General features: G+C 32.9%; 1 protein-coding gene across 1 annotated transcript; it reads right to left on the bottom strand.

Annotated features, from left to right (window-relative positions):
• Window positions 1–12,537: 12,537 nt before the first annotated feature.
• Window positions 12,538–20,191, bottom strand: LOC127704945 (uncharacterized). Its single transcript, XM_052209187.1, has 3 exons — window positions 19,674–20,191; window positions 15,786–15,883; window positions 12,538–14,919 (listed from the first exon to the last, which is right to left on the bottom strand). The coding sequence occupies exons 1-3, from the start codon at window positions 20,073–20,075 to the stop codon at window positions 13,365–13,367; spliced, it is 2,055 nt and encodes a 684-aa protein (XP_052065147.1). The 5' UTR covers window positions 20,076–20,191; the 3' UTR covers window positions 12,538–13,364.
• Between the last annotated feature and the right edge of the window lie 2,045 nt (window positions 20,192–22,236).

Below are 22,236 nucleotides of genomic sequence, written 5' to 3'. Positions count from 1 at the left end.
GTACGCCAGGCGCACTTTTCGTCTAAAAAAGACTCACCAGTGACGCTCAATTAAAAAAAAAAAGTTAAAAAGACCAAATAAAGCACAAAGTTGAAGAGCATTGAGGACCCAATGAAGGTATTATCAGCTCAGTAGTCGGTACTTTGGTACTGACATGTTTTATAATAAACCTTTCTAAAATTGTTTATAAATATTGCAATTATAAACAGACAAAGGTTATAAATGCCTCAAGCAAAGTTGACCTTAGATGGATTTGTCTATGTTTTGGGTACTTTTTTTATCATTTAGATCTTCAACTGTTTCGGTTTTATACATCCCTGTCTTTCAAATATTCGTCTTTCAGCGTTCCTGATGAAGGTAAAGCCAGAAAAACGCATCGGAAAGATCCCACAGGAAATTTGGTAGGGTCTGGTGCCCTTCTGCTGTTTCTTGACTCTTGACTCCCTGCTCCTTTTTGTGAATTTTTTTTAGCTCATCTTTAATTAAGAACATTTCGAGTTATTTTCCTGTCGACGAAATCAAAATTTTGATTTTTGGGTGCGTGGCTCAGTGGTCAAGACCGTTGCGTACAGTACTGAAAGTCCTGGGTTCAATCCTCACTTGGGGTGCTGGAAGTTTCAGTACATTCGAAGGGTAACTTTCACCCTGCCACACACATCTTTGGAAACCCAGACCAGAGTTTAAACTAGAATGGGTACTTTGGGGCGTCGATTGGTCAAAATGGCCCGGGCTTTGACCTGGAGATCAATCTGCAGATATCTCTTCGGTGTATCTGTTCCGCAGAGGAACCCAGTGGTTCTCTCTGAGTAATTCAGCTTCCTCCACCATAATAACAGACTTAACAGTATTCTTACTCTCCCTTGTTGGTGAGTTGTGGTCTTCTGTATTCTCCCTGGTGGTTGGTTGTATATAAGTTATCGTCACATCTCCATTAATCCTTAAAGGGAATGTACACGGATTTCCACCGTTCACTTGCAACTCCCGAGGGGTGCTTCGCATGACGGAGTAAATTACGCGTATTCATACAAAGGCCGACATTTTACGAATTTTGTGATTATGTTTGAAGATTTTTGAAGCGACCAAGTAAGATACGATTGATGAATGAATCTAATAGACAACAGTAACTTTGTACCTCTACGAATTGTAAAATGTTGACAATTAAATGGGGAACCAGGAGATCATTCAAATTATAATGTAACGATGCATGATGAACATTACGTAATCAATCAGCTATTAGTTTATATTTTCATTAAGTAGAATGACCACTTCAACTCCGTTGGTCGAGACTTCGGATTAGGTGCGACTCTACAACGGCTTTCTCAATATTGTTATCTAAATAAAATTAAAGTTTAGAGATTAGCTGATATAGTTTTGATTGCTTCTACAAAGCTTGACCAGCTTTTCGATTGTTATTCTCAGACCAATTACTTAGCAAAGGCGATAATAGACAACAAGGTTTCAATCGCAAAGAACAAACCACAGATTTAACGAGAAAAAAAGATGAATGGCCTTAAAAGTTTAATATGTTATGAGCTTCGACTGGTATAAACATGATCCAAAAGATGTTCGGCACTAATTATTTTGTGATACTATAAAGCAATGCATATGCTCTTAACCATGAAAAGATTGATACTTTCTCAACACATCCTTAGACACTCAGAAATCCAGTTACTGGAGTTATTGATTAAAATGAGGCAGTTGAAATTTCAAGATTCTGTTAGCAGAGTCATGATTTTATTACAAAAAGGAATTAATTTAGTAGCCTTATATACACAAGGATGCCCTATAAATGTAGTCCTTCACACCAAGGTACCCTTGAAGTGTAGCCAATCGCGCTTAGAGTGCCCTCTGAAAAAAAACCCTGTCCTTTTCCAAACTGCAGCAAACACTAAAAGAGGCAACAGAGCCTTCCCCTTAGTAGATAAAAATTGTAGACTATCACTTACATATGACAGTTTGACCCTGATGGTTGCATATCTGTCAATATCTATAGACTTTATTTCTATTTGGGAATCTGCTATACTTAATGTGATATTTTGTGACACTTGAACTACTGGAGTCAAACAACAACAAAACAACATTGTGGTGTCATATAATTTCTTATGTGATGTCCAGTAATAGCAGTGTTCTTACTTAGGATTTTTACATGTATTTAACACTTGGAACAGACTGCAATTTTTCTTACAAGAGACCAGTGTTAGTAAAATCAACCAAAACATTATTTCTGTATTCTGAGATTTCAATTTATTTCTATCAATTTCCTAAACACGACTTCAACTGATTGATAAACTATTCTTTCCTAGTTCGCAAACGCTCTATTCTGAGAAACGAAATGAAGCTTCCCGTAATGTGCCGGACCGTTGGAATAGTCTGTCATTTATACCATCAAGTAGTTTACTATATGAATATGGTAAAAAACTTATTCTATACTGTCAAAATTTAACTTTGTTGAAAGTTCCTAATTGGAAAAATTTAGCCTTTAATATAATGTATCATAACATATTAAATATGTATGCCCTGAAAAAAACAATTACATTTGTTGTAATTTGGCATTTCTTATTACACACACGTGTACAGTATTTAAATTGACCATCAAACTGGACATTTAATGAACTAGATATCATTGAGATGGGAACCATCTCTGTTGGCCCCGCTGTTAATAATGTGTGGTAAAAAAATTTGTATCTTTATCATTGGACATGGGGCTGTCAACTGAAACCAAAGTTTATGACCTTGACCTTTGACCTAAGAAGTTGTACATAAATTATGACACACCCTCTGGTGTTGGTTTATAAACATGTCAAGTATAAACTTTGAAATCATAACGGTTCTCAAGATATAGAGCGGACACGATCTTTACCATAGGGCATGGGGTTGTCAACTAAAACCAAAGTTTTTGACATTGACCTTTGACATAGGAAGTTGTACATACATTATGACACACCCTCTGGTGTTGGTTAATATACATGTCAAGTATAAACTTTGAAATCATAACGGTTCTCTAGATATAGAGCAGACACAATTTGTTACGGACGGACGGACGGACGGACAGACGGACGGACAGACTGATCACTAAGGGCGTCCGCCATTCGGCGGGGCCCTAATTAATGTTATTTTTATCAATGAAAAATGGTAATAAAGGTTCTATTTGCAAGTTCCCACTTTTTTTACAAAATTTACGTAGTACAGAGGGAAAAGGTGCATTCTTCAGAAATTAAAGAAACTATAGATTTTTTTTTAAATTACTAGTATTATTTTGAAAAGAAGCATTTAATACTGTTCATGCATGCCTATGCAAGTTTTAAAGCGTCAATGTCTTAACAAAAATTAACATTTTTCAATCTCATTATGCTGTTCACATTCCAATTTAACCCACCCGAAAGCAGTGAGTAAATGTAGTCAAAATATGACTGATCTGCCTACTTTTTAAACACAAATCTAAAACGTCAATTTGGTCATTTTTAAGAGGGGGGATTCGTCTACCACACTTAAATTTGCCAGGCACAAATATCTATCGACTATTTCCTACATTCGGGAAATTCCAAGACTTCAAACACCTGAAAAAGTGTACAAAAACAACTCCAATATTAAAAAAGGAAACAATAAATATAAGTATATATAACTATTTCGGATAACAGATATCGTTCATCAGTAAACATATATATTTGGTCCTTTGTGAACTGGAGTGAGTACAAACCATATCCAAGAAAGAAAAAAAAACTATAATCGACATTGTATTTAACACACAAAAAAATTGTTTCAATACAAAATATAAAGCATATTAATCGTTGAAAATTTTGACAAAAAGAAATAAAAGAAATACTTCTTGTATGTTTAACCAAAACAAATAACAAATAATAAAAAAAACCAATAATCACAAACAGTTGGTTTATTCAATGTAAGTTCTCAAAACCAAAAAGTAAACAACAGTCAACCCAGTGAATGAGCATTTTGAATTCCTTTCAAAACAACGACACTCAAAATTATTGCCTCTTCACCATGCATCAGTTTTCCTCTAAACTTTTACATTTGTGGTAAAGAATAATTAAAAAGGTTTAAACAAAAACTGAAACACAAAAATCATTCAGGATGTAAAGGTCAAACATACTTGAAGTCTCTTCAGACGATAATTCTGCAAACCTCGTAAACTGACAATTCAATACTGAGTCTACTTGTAGCCTACTTGTAACTCTTGAAAACAGTCTCATAATACTTTCTGTCATCGATAGGCATATACTTTAACATGTCTTTCAAATCTTTGACTTTTCCTTTGACAATAAGTTTGATTTGGTCAACATCTCAATTTTTGGCATGACAACAGATTTCTGTTTTTGTCTTGTATTGTGTACAACAATGGAAACCTCTTTGAAACTTTCATCAGAAAATGATACTTTATACAAAACTTATAACGGTTTCTCAACTTCTAACTTTATATGTTTTATCTTAGTAAAGGGTACAGAGTTATATTTAAATGTCCGACTAGCTGCCTGAAAATTTAAGAAGTGCTCAGGCTGCAATTGAACCACTTTCATTGATCTTTTACGAACTCTTGTCAGCATTCGCAAAAAACTGTCAGGACTAAAAATCTCGCTAAAATTCAATGCTTTCTCAATAGATGAGTGGCCTGGCTCAGAAAATTTGTATTCTACAGACTTGAGTGAATATGATGTGTCACTTCTCATAAAATGCTGCAATGCAGTAACGACTATAGAGTTACGATTCTGGGAGATGCAAGAGTCAGACCATAACGTTATGGTTTCTAAAGTAGAAAAATCTTTAAGAACTTTTTCTAAAATTTTGAGTAAGGTACTAGAAATTTCATTGGCACCTCTGCCTGCTATGTGTTCTGACCATACTGCGTTATATGCACATTTATTTAAGGACAAATAACCGGTTAAGTTAAACACATTCAGTTTTCTTTTGTAAAAAAAAATTGAAAAATATTTCCCCTTGGACAAGTTATAACATTTTCCATGTCAAAGCAAAGAACTGCCTTCTCAGAACTTCTGTCGTTATCTCTTTCCACCTTGGAATTAGATTTTCCAACTATGTGTAGTTCATACTTCATTTTTAAATCTTCACTAATTTGATTGATCAACTTATTGGATTTGTACTCCTCTCACAGATCACATCTGTCTTTCTTGGGAGTGTGGAAACCCAAATTAAATTCCAAATCAAATATGTTTTTATATGTATGATATTTTTTCTGGAATTACACCTGTAGCATTACAAGTTAAAACGTAAAGTTCATACATTTTTGCTACTGACAAACACAGATCAAGGTATTGTCTTTTTACAGAAGACCTACAATAATGGGAGTCAATTCGAGGAAATGAATTTATATGATTTCTGATTCTGTCTTTCGACTCTTCTGATATTTTCCTTTTAACATGTCTTCCTCTTTCGTCCTCAAACTGTGGAGACCTATCATCAAAAAACCACTGAATCCTACAGCCTCTTATATCTAGTGTTGTAAGAAAAACTATTTTCAAACACGAACTTTACCACACTCCTTAGGTATATGATACTTGTATGTAAATTGTTTCCTTGAAATTTCTTTGTTTGTTCGCTTCCTTTCCTTCTGTAACTTTTCAATGTTATTTCCATAAAATGCATTTTCTCGGAATCGCTATATGACCAAAAAGTTTTGAAAATCGCTTTCCTTTCAGTTTCTGTTATATTTTAACTACATTTAAATCTGCATCCACCATTAAAGTCCTTCGTTCCTATCTTAACTTCTCTCTTTCGCTGTGTATTATCCCTAGTATTCATATAATCCATACCAGACTGACGTCTTCTTTTCCTAAGATTTTGTTTCCATAATTCCGACTGTCTTTTCCTTTTTCTTCTTCCCATCGTTTCATCATCTGCATTTGTATCACAACTTGTTTCTTCATTTTGTTCTTCTGTTGTTTCTTCATTTTGTTCTTCTGTTGTTTCTTCATTTAGCTCTTCTTTTTTTTTCTTCATTTTGTTCTCCTGTTGTTTTGTTAACATTACCTTCACCTTGATGATTTGAGACTTCATCAATTTGTTCAATTGTATCAAAATCTTCCGCATTTCTTTAAACTATGGTTTTATTTTCATTAGGTAATGCTATTGCGGTATATATAATGTTATCAGCTGAATCACTTTGAAATTCATTAGAACATAAAGAACTGGTTGTGGGATTTAGAATCTGTATATTTGCATAAACATGTTCAGTGTTCTGTTCTTCATTTAAATCAAAACTTCTGTTAACATGTGTTTCAGATATATTGTTTACAACTGAATCTGTAAACTGAAAACTGTGATTTTCATCGACTATTATAATAGTGCAGTGTTCATCACTGTTTTGAATAATAGAAGCTAATTCTTGATCATTGGATACTGTGTAAATCTCTTCAGAATTATTGTTTTTAGAATCCATTGTTAATTATTAAATATTGGTTTATATATGCAATAGAAAAGGTCTGTGTAATTAAAGTGTATTGCCCTGTGTAAGTCCTCTTCATTCACAGATGAATCAAGACTAAGGTATTTAGACATAAGTGTCCAGTAACACTTAACAAGAATTGATGTCACTTCAAAAAAATTCAAAAATATACCACATATATCTAAAACTTCTAATTGTGGTGTACAAGAAACAATACCTTTAATGGTCTTTGGGTTTACTTTATTAAATGAGAGGTATAAGTTTTGAAATTTATGACAGTGCGATACTACATGAAAATCACAGTGATTCAGATTATCACACTCTGAAAGATCAAGAATTTCAAGATTTGGTAGGTACTGTAGAAAGCATGTGCTAGATATTGAAGTTCTAGTTAAATTTAACCAGTTGAGTTTTCTTGCACAGCTTAAATATGATATAAAATATATAATCTAACACAAACAGACGTCCTGTGTAAGTACAATATCCAATATTAAAAACTCTGAAGCTCTTTGAGTGTCTAAATATGTAAGGTAAGTCTTCCTCCTTTATTATTTGAGGCCAATAAAATTCAAATACCCTCCACAAGACAGGTGTTGATTTAATCAGGTGGTAAAATCTTTTACAAACTCTATTTACTACAAGAACGAGATCTTCTAGATCTAAGAAGAAAAATATCCTTATCAGAGGAACATCAGGTAGGTCTAAGATTGACAGCAAATGACAGTTATCTCTGTAAAATAATCCAAATGTATAATAAATTCTTAATTGGTGTTTTTGTAAAAATAAGATTATAATGATGTATCTCCAAATTAACTTATAAAAGGAAAGTTTTAAAATGTTGTATCTCCATATATCATGCTTTATACTTTAATCTATTTCTTTTTTTCCAGAAATATCTTTATATCACTTAGTTAATACACATTTAAACACCAGTATTTCATTATTAAATTGATTTTAAGGAAAAGAATTGAACTAAAAAGCTAAAATATAACTTTCTTTTCTGTCATGACTTCAAACTTGCTCCATTTGCTAGCTTATGTCATGTGACCCGAATCCAAACACTTTCATTGGATGACACATAGATCAGTATTCCTTTTTCAAATATTAAAGATTGGGAGATAGATCATTCTAATAGTACTTATATGGCATAAATGAAGCAAGATTCAGAGATGAAGATGTATATGGAGATAGATCATTTCACAAGGAAGCTAGTAGTACATGTACCCATAGGTAAATTTTTGTAAAAAATGGACATACATCACTATAATATTCACACGACGATATGTATATTACAAATCAAAAAGCTAATGAACAGTTTGGACAAATGCACATTTTTTTTTATATATCCAAAAATCAATCAATCGATATATTTTATGCATGTGAAGAATATTTTTACTACAACTTCCTTTATATTCTACATCTAATAGATTTGATGTACATGTCTATTTTGGTAACAATAAGTGTTTAATAAGTAAAGTTCTGGCCAATATTACACAGTATATCACGGGGTTGAGCTCTCTATCTAAGTGAAGCATTGAGCTCAGTTTATTGTTAAACACAAACATTCTGCATGGAATGATGATTTGAAAACAGACAACCCTTCTGTACATGTCATGATGATATTAATTGTAAGGTGAGATATGATTGAAACATTTTGCATAATCTCTTAATCTCTTAATCAAAATTAACAGTTGAGGGATATTTTTTAAAGCATTTTATTTCCATTTCAACTAAACATTCTTCTTCTGTCAGACAGCCAAATAAAAGATAGCTAAATTAAAAACACAAAAACTATTTGAAATATGATGCTTTTTGACACACATTTTAACTCCTTATACTGCCTACTGAAGAGCCACAAGTACAAATGGTTGATGAATTATGCATCGTATTCATGTAAAGAGACGAAACTCACAAAGCCTAACAGACTTTTAAAATTATATAACATTGTTGTACTTCGATCAATATTTGTAAAATCTAAATTTGTGGTAATAACAACACTGCTCTATTTTTATTTCATGGTGTAAAAATTAAACTGTACACTTTTTTATTAACACTTTCTATCAAAGTTCATTATTTATATCTTCCTCCGCAAACCAAAAAATTGAAACAAAATAATTTTTCAATACGCTATCAATTTCAAACTCAGTGAAAATACTATAGGGCTAGTCATTATAGTAAAGTACTATGTTTCATATTTCATATGAATGAAAATTAATTGAATTACAATTTTATCAAATTAATCATTAATTTGAAGAAAAAAATCTTTTATACAGATATAATTCTAACCTGGCCTTATGAGTCTAAGCGGAAAACATTTCCAGACACGTAATAAGAGTATACTTTCGGCACCTACATAAAGATGTAGATGTAGATGTATTAGCTCAACTAGCCGTTTTAAGGTACTGCACCAAGTTAGGTTTTTGGTGTGGATATGAAATTTATAATGACTGCAAGGGCTAAAAATGTATTCTGATTACCTGAAAAGATCATCTTAAGAATTTCTTTCATTATTATCAAGTCTCCCAAACAAACTTCGGAGACATTGTTTTTGCTCAGTTATTATGTCACCCCAAACAAATGTCGGGTGACATATTGCTTTTCCTCCGTTCTTTCTCATTATTATTATTTTTTTTTTTTTTTTTTATGTCACCTCGAACGAATGTCGGGTGATATTGGTCTTCCTCCGTTTCTTTGTTATTATTTATGTCACCCCGAACAAATGCCGGGTGACATATTTCATTTCCGCCGTTTCTTTATCATGTCACCCGGAACGTATGTCGGGTGATATTGGTTTCCCTCCGTTTCTTTGTTATCAATTATGTCACCCCGAACAAATTTCAGGTGACATATTTATTTCCCTCCATTTCTTTGTTATGTCACCTCGAACAGAGGTTGGATGACATATTGTTATTCTAATGTTTTCTTTCAGTCGCCCAGTTTGGAGACTTATTGTTTTGTCCCGGTTCTTATTATGTCTCCCCGAACGAATGTTGGAAAAGTAAAATAAACAAAAATACCGAACTTCAAAGAAATTCAAAATGGAAAGTCCTTTATTAAATGTCAAAACATAAAGCTCAAACACATCAAACAAATGGAAAACAACTGTCATATATCTGACTTGGTACAGGCATTTCCTTATGTAGAAAATGGTGGATTTGACTTAGTTTTAAAGCTAGCTTAACCTCACACTTGTATGACAGTCGCATAGAATTCCATTATATTGACAGCAATGTGTGAGCAAAACAAACAGACATAATAGGTAAAAATGTCAAAAATTGGGGTACAGCCGTCAACATTGTGTTATAATCTTAAACACTATAAAAACAAATAACTATTTCAACAAAGAAAAATAAAATGGCATATAGACACTCTTTAATAGACAAAGCACATGAGCAAAAATGAAAGACAAGAATACAAAAAATGACCATAGCACAATAACACAATGGCGGGATGTATAAATACCGAGCCACGAGAAAAGTATATAGCCAAAATTGGACCATCATGTATTATTTATGAAGTTGATACGGAATATTTATCAACAAGGTCTTAGTATCTTCCGATGAATTTTTTTAGAAAAAGGACGAGACGTTCTTTGGCATAATCCTTGTTCATCATTGCTCAGACACTGGTGACGTTTTATAAAGTCTGAGTAGCATATGCAAGCTCTTGAATACCGAATGAGTTGGGAAATGAATACCCCATATGCAGGTGAAGTTGATATATTCCAGTTAAGGTGGGGGAAATTTATAATTACAAAATTAAAATCGTCTCGTTTGTCATAGATTCTGGTACTGAAATGATCGCTTATGTCAATTCGAGGTATTAGTCTAAAAATGAGACCGAGGAAGCCGTTTCTGTTGTTTCTTTAATTTCTAGCTCTGAAGGATATATAAATGGAACCCAATCAGAAAAGTTTCAAATTGGATTGTTCATGGAAAGAACATCATCAATATATCTGAATGTAAATTTAATGATCTGGCTTCTTTGATCTTCTTGTTTTTGAGGAGATTCTGAAGGAACTCCGACTTATATGAAAAAAAGAGGTCGGCAAGGAGAGGCGCACAGTTTATGCTTTTCCTCCGATTCTTTTCCGCTACTATTATTATGATGTCACCCCGAACGAAGTCGGGTATCATATTGCTTTTCCTCCGTTTCTTTCCCGAACTAATGTCGGGTGACATATTGCTTTGCCTCCGTTTCTTTTTCCCTATTGTTATTATTATTATGGAACCCCGGGTGGAAATCGTGTGACATCTTGTATTACTATAAAAAAAAAATAAGGAGATGTGGTATGATTGCCAATGAGACTACTATCCATCAAAAATCAAATGACGTGGATATAAGCAATCATAGGTTACTGTGCGGTCTTCAACACAGAGAAAACCCCATACCGTATAGTCAGCTGTAAAAAGCACCGACATAAAAATGTTAACGAACGTAATCAATGCATCACTGGTAAATTATTAAGTCAGGGATTTCGTTACCATAAATTACGTAAAAATTTTACTAAATTCTTTCATAGATACAAAGATTTGATTAGTAAATTTGGCTGTACCTGTGGAAAACTGCTTAAAAACGGTATTTCACATCCTAAATTTTACGGTAATATTGCACTTAAAGCGCGGAAATCACTATGTGATCCGTGTAAACTCATCGAACCTTTAAACAAACTTATTAGTAAAGGTTATCTTACCAATGTTGTAATTAGATCCTTGAATATAGTTTTCATTGGCACTGATATCGATTTTTTCATCAGCAAATTAAAACATAACTAAATATGTATTCTTTTCAAACGGGATGTATAAAGACACTCCAACGTTCATTTTGAACAATAAAGAGGTTAACTCCTAACTCTCCTACTGCCTGTCGATTCATTTATTTTTGGCAATGAACAATTCATGTCTTCTTTGACTGTCCATGACGTTAAAATACTAAATCCCTGGGATGTGTTTTAGTTGATTTTAGTCTCTGATGCATGATTTTTTATTATTAATTGTTTTTGGCTTTTAACTAGCTGTCAGTAACTGCAAGTACTCTTAAATCGTACTTTCTTGTTTATTTGACCTGTTGATACTAATTGTAATGCTTTTTTGTTATTTAATGTTATTCAGGGTTATATCTGGTCTATATACCAGCTTTGATAAGTGTTTGGTATTACTATAAATTTTCACTTCTTCGTACTATGAACATCAAAATTATTTATTTTGTAAAAATATTTCCTTTCTCTATTTGAATTGTACATGTATACCTAACAACAAAATTATTTTCATTTACCTGTGTTTAAAGTAATTGCAAATGGCTGGTATTTTTGTTCAAGCATATTGTTTTTCTTAAATTGTTTAACATTTCACAGCGGTATAACATGATACTTTAATTATTCTTCCCTTAGTTTATTTATTTTGTATTTACATTGTATCATAGATCAAATTTATTTGTTCAGTGTATATTCACTGGTGTTAATGTGTCTTTTGATTGAGTAAAGCCATTTCAATTGATTTTTATAGTGTGTCTTTCTATGTTGTGATGTTACACTATTGTTTCAGATAAGGGTGAAGGTTTGATACCATTAAAACGTTTAAACCCTTTGCAATTGTTTGCACATGTCCTAAGTCAGGAATCTGATGCTCAGTAGTTGTCGTTTGTTGATGTGGTTCATAAGTGTTTCTCGTTTCTCGTTTTTTATATAGATTAGACCGTTGGTTTTTCACGTTTGAATGGTTTTACACTAGTAATTTTTGGGGCCCTTTATAGCTTGCTGTTCGGTGTGAGCCAAGGCTCCGTGTTGAAGACCGTACTTTGACCTATAATGGTTTACTTTTATAAATTTTTACTTGGATGGAGAGTTGTCTCATTGGCACTCATACCACATCTTCTTATTTTTATTTGCCATTTCAAACTTATGACCACAAATGTGTTTCAATGTAGTCATTCTCTTCTTTTCCTCGATTGTGCCATCACCAAATGAGGCGGATAACCAAATGTGTACTTACCGTTAACAAGACGACGGGTGCAACATTTGGAGCAGGATATGTATGCTCACAGGGCACCTATGATCCCCGGGTTTAGATGTGGTTTATGTTGCCAAGTCTTTAGTTTTTTAAGTAATGTTTTACTGACGGGTATTTTTGGGTTTTTTTTTTTTTTTTTTCGTTTTTCGTTTTTTTTGCATGATTCTGTCGAATCTTTCTCCCTTTGATGATCCATCCCTTTTGTGATGAACGTATCGGATAAAGTTTATTTCAATATCAAATATGTAGTTCTATTAAAAGTCCATTCATACATTTTCAAGTTTTTTGAAAATTTTAATGTTTTGGAATTGACTACAAAGAGAAATTACATCGAACAATAATATCATACTTGAGTGAAATATCCTGGCCTGAAAATCATTGTTACGCTGACGAGGTATTATTATCTAATGTATGATCTTTGGTTGTTTGTTTTTTTTTCAAAGGGAAAGCATGACAGTTTTCAAGATATACATTTTATAAAAGTAAGAGGTCTCTATTTGTACTTCAATTTATACAAAATATAAATTTATCACTAAGTCTTGCATAATGTAGTAGTAATGGTAAAATCTAATTAAACTTTCCAATATCTAAAAGAAATAACTATGTCCTATTCTCTTTAATTGTTGTTGTGTTTATTCCAACTGAACGACGTACAGGCTGACAAATGCAATTTGGAAAACAAGCAAATCAATCTTATTAAGATTATATTGCCGCACTCGCTCATATTTTTATTCTTTGTCGCTACGTGGGAGAAAGAATAAAAAAAATGAGCGAGTGCGGAGATTTGATTTTGATTAGATTGACAAGCAAATATTTTTTTGGAATTACAAGAAAGAATAAACAATTATACCGTTAACATATTCAGTGTATGATCACTCACTTGTAAATTTAAGTTCTCTTACATTTAACGTATTATCATTAAAATTGTATTAATTAAGCAGTTATTTATGACACGTTTTCCATATCCATTCATTTGAATAATCACAAAAGAATTCTATATAGATATTTGACTCCCTGTCTCTAGGTGTATATTGGCCATGGAATTGCCAAATTGATAATACTGCATCGCCAAAGTCGTTTCCATACATAAGTGGACTCTGTTTGGTTACTCTGATAGCTCCAGAACAAGGGACATAAAATACATTTTCCCCTTCTCGCTTGCGGCAGGTCGGTTTACACAGTCGTCCGCATGCGTCGGATGCAGTTACAAGAACTTCTGTCGGTTTATTGACTGTAGGTTTTTCGATAGCAATGTAGCCAATATGAGAAGAAACTGGAAGTCTGTTATCGACGAAAACGTAATCTGTATATATCCCAAAATAACTTAACCCAGAGGACTTCAATCTGACCTTAAATGCACCGGATTGGTCTTCAACACAATCTTGGTATGTCGCAGGATTGCCAGGATGGACGAGTTTTCTCAAATATCTGTATTTATGTTCGTCATACATATCATATCGGTGGCGTTGTCTATTAAGGTTCGTCTGTGATGCAAAGTGGACTTCTCTTGGACGGAGATGAACAACTTTAATTGGTATAAATGCCCAACGTCTAGAATCAGTTGAACAATCTGCAATAAAATTATTTTGGATTGGTCTCCCCATACAAGGTTCACGTTCCTGTGGAACATAAACGTTGGTAATTTGATCCGCTTTTATTGTTATACTATAACTATTTGCTACTGCTGTAGAATGATAATGAGTGTCTCTTTTCCCGCGTTTTTTATTTTGTTTTTGTTTATTATTGTATTTAATTTGAACTTTCCTATGTTTTTTTGCATCAACAAAAGGCTGTGTTTGTATTTTTAAAAATCTGTCTACAGATGCGCATTCTGTACCCGACGGCTTAATCTTACATTGCAGATCAGGCGAACCACAATCAGTATTGGCCTTTGAGCAAGTCGGTGAAAGTTGATAGTAACTCCGTTTTGCAAGCTGCACACTAGATCCATCACTATTCTTAGGAACACGTCCAAGAAATTTTACGTAAGGCATATTCTTAATTGTGACATCAGGATTTTGATCAGGATTTCCGGCTTTTGTTGGATAGGAAGTATTGTATTTGTGAGTATATCTCCATACCTCCCATAAATAATCTACATAGACGTGATGAAGCCAGAAAATACAATCCCAGGGTGCTATTTCAATCGGTGCCATTGATCCGCCTACATAATTGTGAACATCGTCATGGTAAGATTCGATAGTGTTATAAGGAGACGGTTCGACTAGTCTGTTGATGTTTGGCATATTCATCACATCCCTTGCTTCGGCGAAAGTAAATAATGATCCTGCATTTCCACCATTCCTTATTACTGGATTGCCGCTGTTATCCCTGGCACCCCCACAAAGACCTGTTTTAACTACTCCGTTAAACTCTCCAAGATATTCATCAGTCCAGAGTATAGAATTTTCCGATTTATCCATATTGGCGTCCAGACCTGAGTTCCAATACGGTAGCGTCACCGAAGGATCAAAATGCTGCAAAATTAATTCTAATCTGTAAAAAAAAACAGATTGTACTGTATTATAGGGAAATGTCTTAGTTGCGCTATATCATTTTAAAAGATATCTTGAATCAACTGCAATTACGATATCAGGTATATTTAAGGTAAGATGAAATGAAAAACGGATGATTGATTACTAGTAAAACATTTTACAAAATTTAATGAAAAACGTTTATATTTAAAAAAAAAAAGTCTACGTCAACATTGTTGTAACGGTGGTCTCATGGTAGCATGTTCGCCTCGAGCGCGGGATGTCAAGGGTTCAAATCCTGGCCATGTCAAAACAAAGACATTAAAGTTATTGGCTGCTTCTCTGCTGGACACGTGTCATTAAGGAGTAAGAGCAAAAAAGTGTCCTGGTAGGGTGACATGCCTTCCTGCGACTGTTACCTTTTGAATTAGCACGTTAAAAATCCGGTTCAGCGTGTCGGTCTAGTACAAAGCAGGGTGAATATTCACATTACAATAACATGTTCTCGTCCTGAATATGCATTTAATTTGCCGCTGCATAGACGTTAAACAGACATCCATCATCATCAACATGTTGCTTTATTAACGTATGCCTCACTTCTCCTTTTATTCGTATTATACGATAACCTATATTTAAATGGAAAAGGAAAATAGCAATCAAACTGAAAAATGATTTTTTTTTGTGAATATGTTTCGAATCAATTGATTTTTACGTGGCATATTTTATTCTTACTAAACTTAACCATTACTACATGTATCAACCGGAGCCGACAGCTTCTGCCTTGTGTTCAGCTACATTGCGTGAAGGATGTTACATTTAATATATTTTTTCCTAAAATAAATATACAAAAACTGCTAGAAATCAATACTTTCATGAAATTATATTTACATTAGTATCAGGAATCTATGATACCCCAGAAAAGCAGGTCCGTGATGAGCAGAAGTTCTCACTTGTTCGTTGTGAAATTTAGCAAGCCATGCATATAACTGAAAATTAAAGAAAATATAACTGTAAAGAGAGAAGTAGTTCCGATAGCTATAAAAAAGTATCTTTAGGCGATTTTTGAAACATGCACCTTTCTGTTGGTTTTAAGTGTACTTTCTAATAGATTTTATGGTCATAGTTTTTCTCAAAAGACTATTTTTATTTGCCTTTTTGTAATCAATTACATGTAGTTGATCCATCTGTTTGAATTGCTAATAGTAACCTTTAATTCTATCACAAAGTAATAATGGGCAATACTGGACAATATGATTTTTTAAGCTTATTTTTACACAGAATAGTAAAGACTTGTAGTTTCATAGTATTATAGCTAAATATATACATTTTATACAGATAACCATTGAGAGTCAATGGATTTAAAATTCAATTTCTCACTTTTCTTCACTAATTCTATGTAGGTAGAATACAAGCTTTGCACATTTTTAATAGAATACCTTGTTGATTTCCAAGCTTTGTTTGAATAATCCAAAAAAACTTTGAAAAATGCATTTTATTGCAGTGTTTAAGTGAATTGTAAATTTTAATTTTTATATAATCATATTGCTAAATAGACATCCTTAGGGACGTGTTATGAAAAGGCTAATTATTGTTATATAGACAAATCTGTGTTATACTCTGAATAATTACTTATCAAGTTCTGATGTACATATAATATGCTTTAACTTAGTCAACTTTTTTAACAATTAACAATAATCTTTTAAAAGTAATTTTCCTTGCATATAATTGTTAGTATTAGTTAATTATATTTTTACAAAAATGAATTCTTTGGTTTTGTGTTAACAGTTTGACCAATATAGACAGAATGGGGGGATTATAATTGAGAAAAGCTTTTCACGTTTGTCTTATATGTCTACATGTACAGTTGTCTTAGAGTTGCTGGAACAATACTTTCTCAGATTTATACACTTTATCATAAGAGTCTCAAACAAGTGAACTTATGAATTAAAATACTATGTTTTATTTTTATAAATATCTTTAATGTATTGCATTTGTGATTAATCACAAAATCCTCTTTAAAATTCAGGCAAGTATTTCATATTACCCAGTATTGCTCAGTATTACTCGGTAAAGATCAGTAAAACCCGGGTTTTCCCAGTATTTCCCACTGAGCTGGACGATAATAATAAAACACGGGTTTTTGCCAATCCTGTATGTAGCGGTTATCAGAGAAAAGCATATCCAGCGGTTTTAAAGAAAACATATGCAGCGATTATCAGAGAAAACATATGTATCGGTTATCTGGGAAAATCATATATTGCGATTATCAGAGAAAAACGTATGTAGCGGTTTTCGGGGGTTATCCTTCTTCGTTGAGGTTAGGAACCGTTTTTATCTTGTTGTAAGTTATGACTTCTTGATGTCACCTGTAAAGACCATGCATAGACTAAGAGTTTAAGTGATATCTGATTATGATTGATACAGCAATAACATCTATAGAAAACACATATTTATGCCATTATAATATACAATAAGCCTAGTTTTCATTTCATTGTCACTCATTTTTTAACGTTTAAGATTTGAAAGTGGAAATACTTGATCTTGCAAATCATAATGTATTACGAAAGGTCATTCGATCAAAGTCAACACTAAGTCTTTGTCAACAGCTTATACACTTCATTTTCATCTAACAGCCACGATTGTTTCCTGGAACCGTGCTAGGCATGAGTGAGAGAGCTCGTGTGTTGTTTGATCCCCATGGGGTCAAAGTAAAGACTTGGAAATTGCGTTTTGCTGCAACTCCGCTAAGAATATAAATAAAGAGATGTGATATGATTGCCAATGAGACATCTATCCAACAGAGTCCAAATGAAGCGGGTTTAAGCAACTATATGTCACCGTAAGGTCTTAACAATGAGCAATATCCATACCGCGTATTGTCAGCTTTGAAAGGCCTTCGCATGACAAAATATGAAATTATTCAAATGAAAATAAACCCAACTATTTGATTCATGACAAAACAATTTAAGAAAAACAATTATGGTAGATAGCAACCAACGACCACCACTGAATAACAGGCTACGGAGTCGAAACAGGCACAAGTAGAATGTGGCGTGGTTCAGCATGTTTATGAGCACTGAACCCTCCTCTAACCTGGTACAATGATGTAACAGCACAACTTTAGAACAAACTGTAAAAAACAGTTGAAATGAATGGGTTTGTGTTATAATTTTGTTTGTGTATTGTACCTTGTGTTTAGAGGTCTTACATAGACTTAGCCTATTGCCTAATCAATTCAATATATTTTGAATAAAATATTTTTGTTTAAACGTTACTATCACACTATATTTTTTGTCCTATATATGCATGTAATGTTTTTCATCGGCTATTAAACATTCTTTCATCCAATCAATATGGTCTCCAAGTGTGACTGAGGAGTAGAAATATGGTCACTTTGGTTTTCTTTGACCGAAAATTAAACCCTTGCTCAAGTAGGGTTTCCGTTTGGCTGTATGGGATGTACAAGTACACAACCACATCCTTTCAGAAATGGGACGTTAAATCCGATGCTTCGGGTAGAGAGAGTATCACGCTCTGTGCGCGTGAAGAACCCTTGCATCAACACTTTGGGGGTCCGTAGTTGGCCTATTGCAAAGCAACATTTCTGTCCCTATCCAATTTACCCTCTTTTCCCAGTGGCAGGCTAAATTACGCCTATTTTCATCCCGGCAGGCTTCTATTACAGGACTTACATATCGTCGCTAGGCTTCCAAAATGTCGTATATGAATTTTTTGGCTAAAATTACTTTTTCACACAAATCGTCTTGGCGGAAGGCAATCTTTGATATTACAAAATAGCATACAGTTAGACCAATCAAAACATTATAAATAAGGCATGTGACAAAATTGCCAATCTCAATTGCTTGTAAAGTTTGCTTCCAAAATGTTGTATGTAAACTTGAAAAGTGTTGTATAATGGCTTTGGGAATCAAATACTTGTGCATTTCTTTATTTCTGTTAAAGTAAGATTAGTTTGTATGTAATACACACACGTCATATGTTTTATTCCACTGCCATTTACAATAATGTTTAAGTTCATATACGACATTTTGGAAGCATGCATTTCAACCAAATTTTCAAAGCCTTTTTGTGAGATATTTTTTTGCTGAAAATTTTATAATTTACCACATTTTGGAAGCCCAGCGACGATATCGCATTTATTGTCATTTGTTCTCGTCCTGAACATACAAGAAATATTTTTGCGTCCTTTGCTACAAAATGTTGATAATACTGAATTATTGACTTAACTTGTATGTCAACGGCTATCGATAACAATGATTTTACGCTCACTAAATCTGTCGGAGGCCTTCCAGTGGGGTTTTGAATAATCAATTGTTACACATTTTGATACATAAAATGAAATGGTAAAAATGTAAAACTGCTGAAATATATTTTAAATAAATAATATAGATTCTTTTGAATTTCAAATTCCAGTAGGATTTGACTCATTTTCTTATTTTGATCCTGTGAGTGAAACAATTACAAGGAAATGAGTCCAAACTCTTGAACATTTATCATCTCTTTGTGTAAAAAAATGCATACCATAAAAGATAATATATGCCAAAAAACACTAGACTACTTTTACTCGTTAACTTTCTTCACTTTAGTGTCTACCGCTTTTCTCTTTTCAATGTCAGGTGATGTTAAGAGAATAATTGGCGAATGTCAGTTATTTACTCATAATTTTATCTATAACTTATATTATGGATTACATGTACGACCCGATCAATGTTAGTTTTGAATAATTCAATCATCTTTTTAACAATGATTTCTTACCCCACTTTTGTTAGCTTTGTCCCAAGCTTTCCGCAATCGTTGCCTTTCCATCTTTGTCAACATTCTTATTTCTTTACGGAATCGAGTTTTTCTGGTATCTCGCTTATTTCGATTTCCCGGAATTTCTTTGCAGAGAAGTTTTCCGAAGAAATTGGTAATATCCGTCATACTTGTATTACCTTTAACACTATAACACTTTTTTAAGTTTGGTCCTTTAACCCACATATATCGTGTTAAACAAGTATTGCAAACCGACTCACTGGGTGATTTGGTCACATTCTGATGCTGAGTTTTCATGACTATACATTCTTTCAAAAACGGTGGAAGTTCTAGTTCTTCTATAAGACATCTTCCAAGACTGACAAAAGTGAGTACCAAGGCATATAACAACATATTAGGCATAATTGCTGCTGCATGAGTTTTTCACTTCATACATGTATCTTCAATCATATATGCTACTTTATCAAGACTTACTGACACCAAATAAATTCCTTACATATGTGTGTCTTACTTAAAACTACTTGCATTAATCATGTTTTTGTCAATTACGTATTCATATAATTTCACGAAAGTTGGTATTGTAATCAACATCAGATTTTCTGGTAAAGTGCATGCATGCTAAATGAAGTATACACATTTTTCTGTTGTAATCTCTGTGCATATTGTTATTTCGTCAACAAAGCAATTATTCATTTATTGAATTTAGGGAACTATTGCTAATCTACTCTGTTTATTTTTTAAAAAGGAACTAATAAACTTGAAATGGGTGGAGACTACTTTGAAGATTTCAGATGCTATATGTCTTACACAATTTCTTTTAAGTAATTCATAGTTACGAAATCCCTGAATTTATAATGCACCAGCTATACATATATCAAGTTCATTGAACTCTTAAAATGTCACTACAGACACAGGCATATACGCGCACCAGTTTGAAAATAAACACAACGTAAATAATGACCAAATGAACAATACCATCAAAAAGTGGAAAATTAACTATAGGGAACAAGCAATACTCTCTTTTGTCGTATTCTTTTTAAAGAGTTTCCCATGTGAAACTTAAATATCAAAATCTAGAAAAGAACAAATATTGTGTTTTTAGTGTATGTATTTAAAGTCAGTTCCATTGGGTAAATTCCAGCAATATATAGAGAATTCTTGATTAGTAAAGGCTAAACTATAATCAAGGTAACGGAAAGTGTTACAACATTATCAATCAAGTTGAATTTACACCAATCTTCAAATACATATTGCAAACTGACTTACTGGGTGATTTGGTCACAGTCTGATGTTCAGTTTTCATGACTAAACATTCTTTTAAGAACGTGGGAAGTTCTAGTCCTTCTATAAGACAGGTTCCAAGACTAACATAAGTAAATACCAAAACATACATGTAGAACAACATAATAGGCATAGTTACAGCTGAAAGGAGTATTTCTCGTCATACATGTAACTTTAATCATACATGTACTTTATCAAGACTTATTGAGATCAAACAGTATCCCTTAAATATGTGCGTCTTAATTAAATTCTACTTTTCTTAATCATGTTTTTATTAATCGCTTTTTTGTAAAGTTTCATGAAAGTTTATATTCTAATTAATATAAGATTTTCTGGTAAAGTGCTTGCTAAACGAAGTATATAAATTCTTCTGTGGTAATCTTTGTGCACATGGTTATTTTGTCAATTTACCTATTGAATTAAGGGAACGTTTGCTAATCTACTCTTGTTTGTTTTGTAAAAACAAACCTAATAAACATGAAATTGGTGGAGACTACTATCATGATTTCCGATGCTATAAGTCTTACACAATTTAATATTACACATATTGCATTTCGATGAAAGAAGGAAACCTTTGTGTTAGCTCTTTTGATTAAAAGTTTTCATATATTAATAAATTAAAAACAATAGATGTATTTAGTAAAAGTTTTAAGTAATTTCTAATAACGAAAACCATGCCATTTTAGGTTACCAGTTATACATAGATAACGTTTATTGGACTCTTAACATGTCAATACAGACACAACCATAGCGAACGAGTTAGGATAATAAAAATAATGTAAACAGGAGCCAAACAAACATCACCATTCAACAACAGGAAAATTAACTATCAAGAACGAGCAATCTCTTTTTTCGAATTATTTTTAAGAGTTTCACTTGTGAAACTGAAAATTCCTAATCTATAAAAAGGGCAACTATTGCTGTTTTATGTATTTATTTTATGTCAGATCCATTGGGTATTTTCCCGAAATCTATAAGTAGAGCATTCTTGATTATTTAAAGCAAACATATCATCGATGTAATGGAAAGTGTTATAAAATTTAACAATTAATAGATATTAAACGAACCTTTACTGAGTCTGAACATTAATTCATGACAATACAGGATAAAGTCTGCTATTAAAGGGGGGCAATTGCTGCCCATTAGAATAATAAAATGTACACAGATGTCACCGAGGAGGATATTTACAACTTTGCATCTTTAATCGTCTCATTACAGTTCCAGTAAATATGATATCTAGCAAATTTACCTTTTTATTACAGAAACAGGCTTTAGATACATA

The sequence above is a fragment of the Mytilus californianus genome, unplaced genomic scaffold (assembly GCF_021869535.1).
Source record: "Mytilus californianus isolate M0D057914Y unplaced genomic scaffold, xbMytCali1.0.p SCAF_1, whole genome shotgun sequence".
NCBI lineage: Eukaryota > Metazoa > Mollusca > Bivalvia > Mytilida > Mytilidae > Mytilus > Mytilus californianus.
The sequence above is the reverse complement of the archived record's forward strand: the minus strand, read 5'-3'. Positions and strand labels throughout refer to the sequence as shown.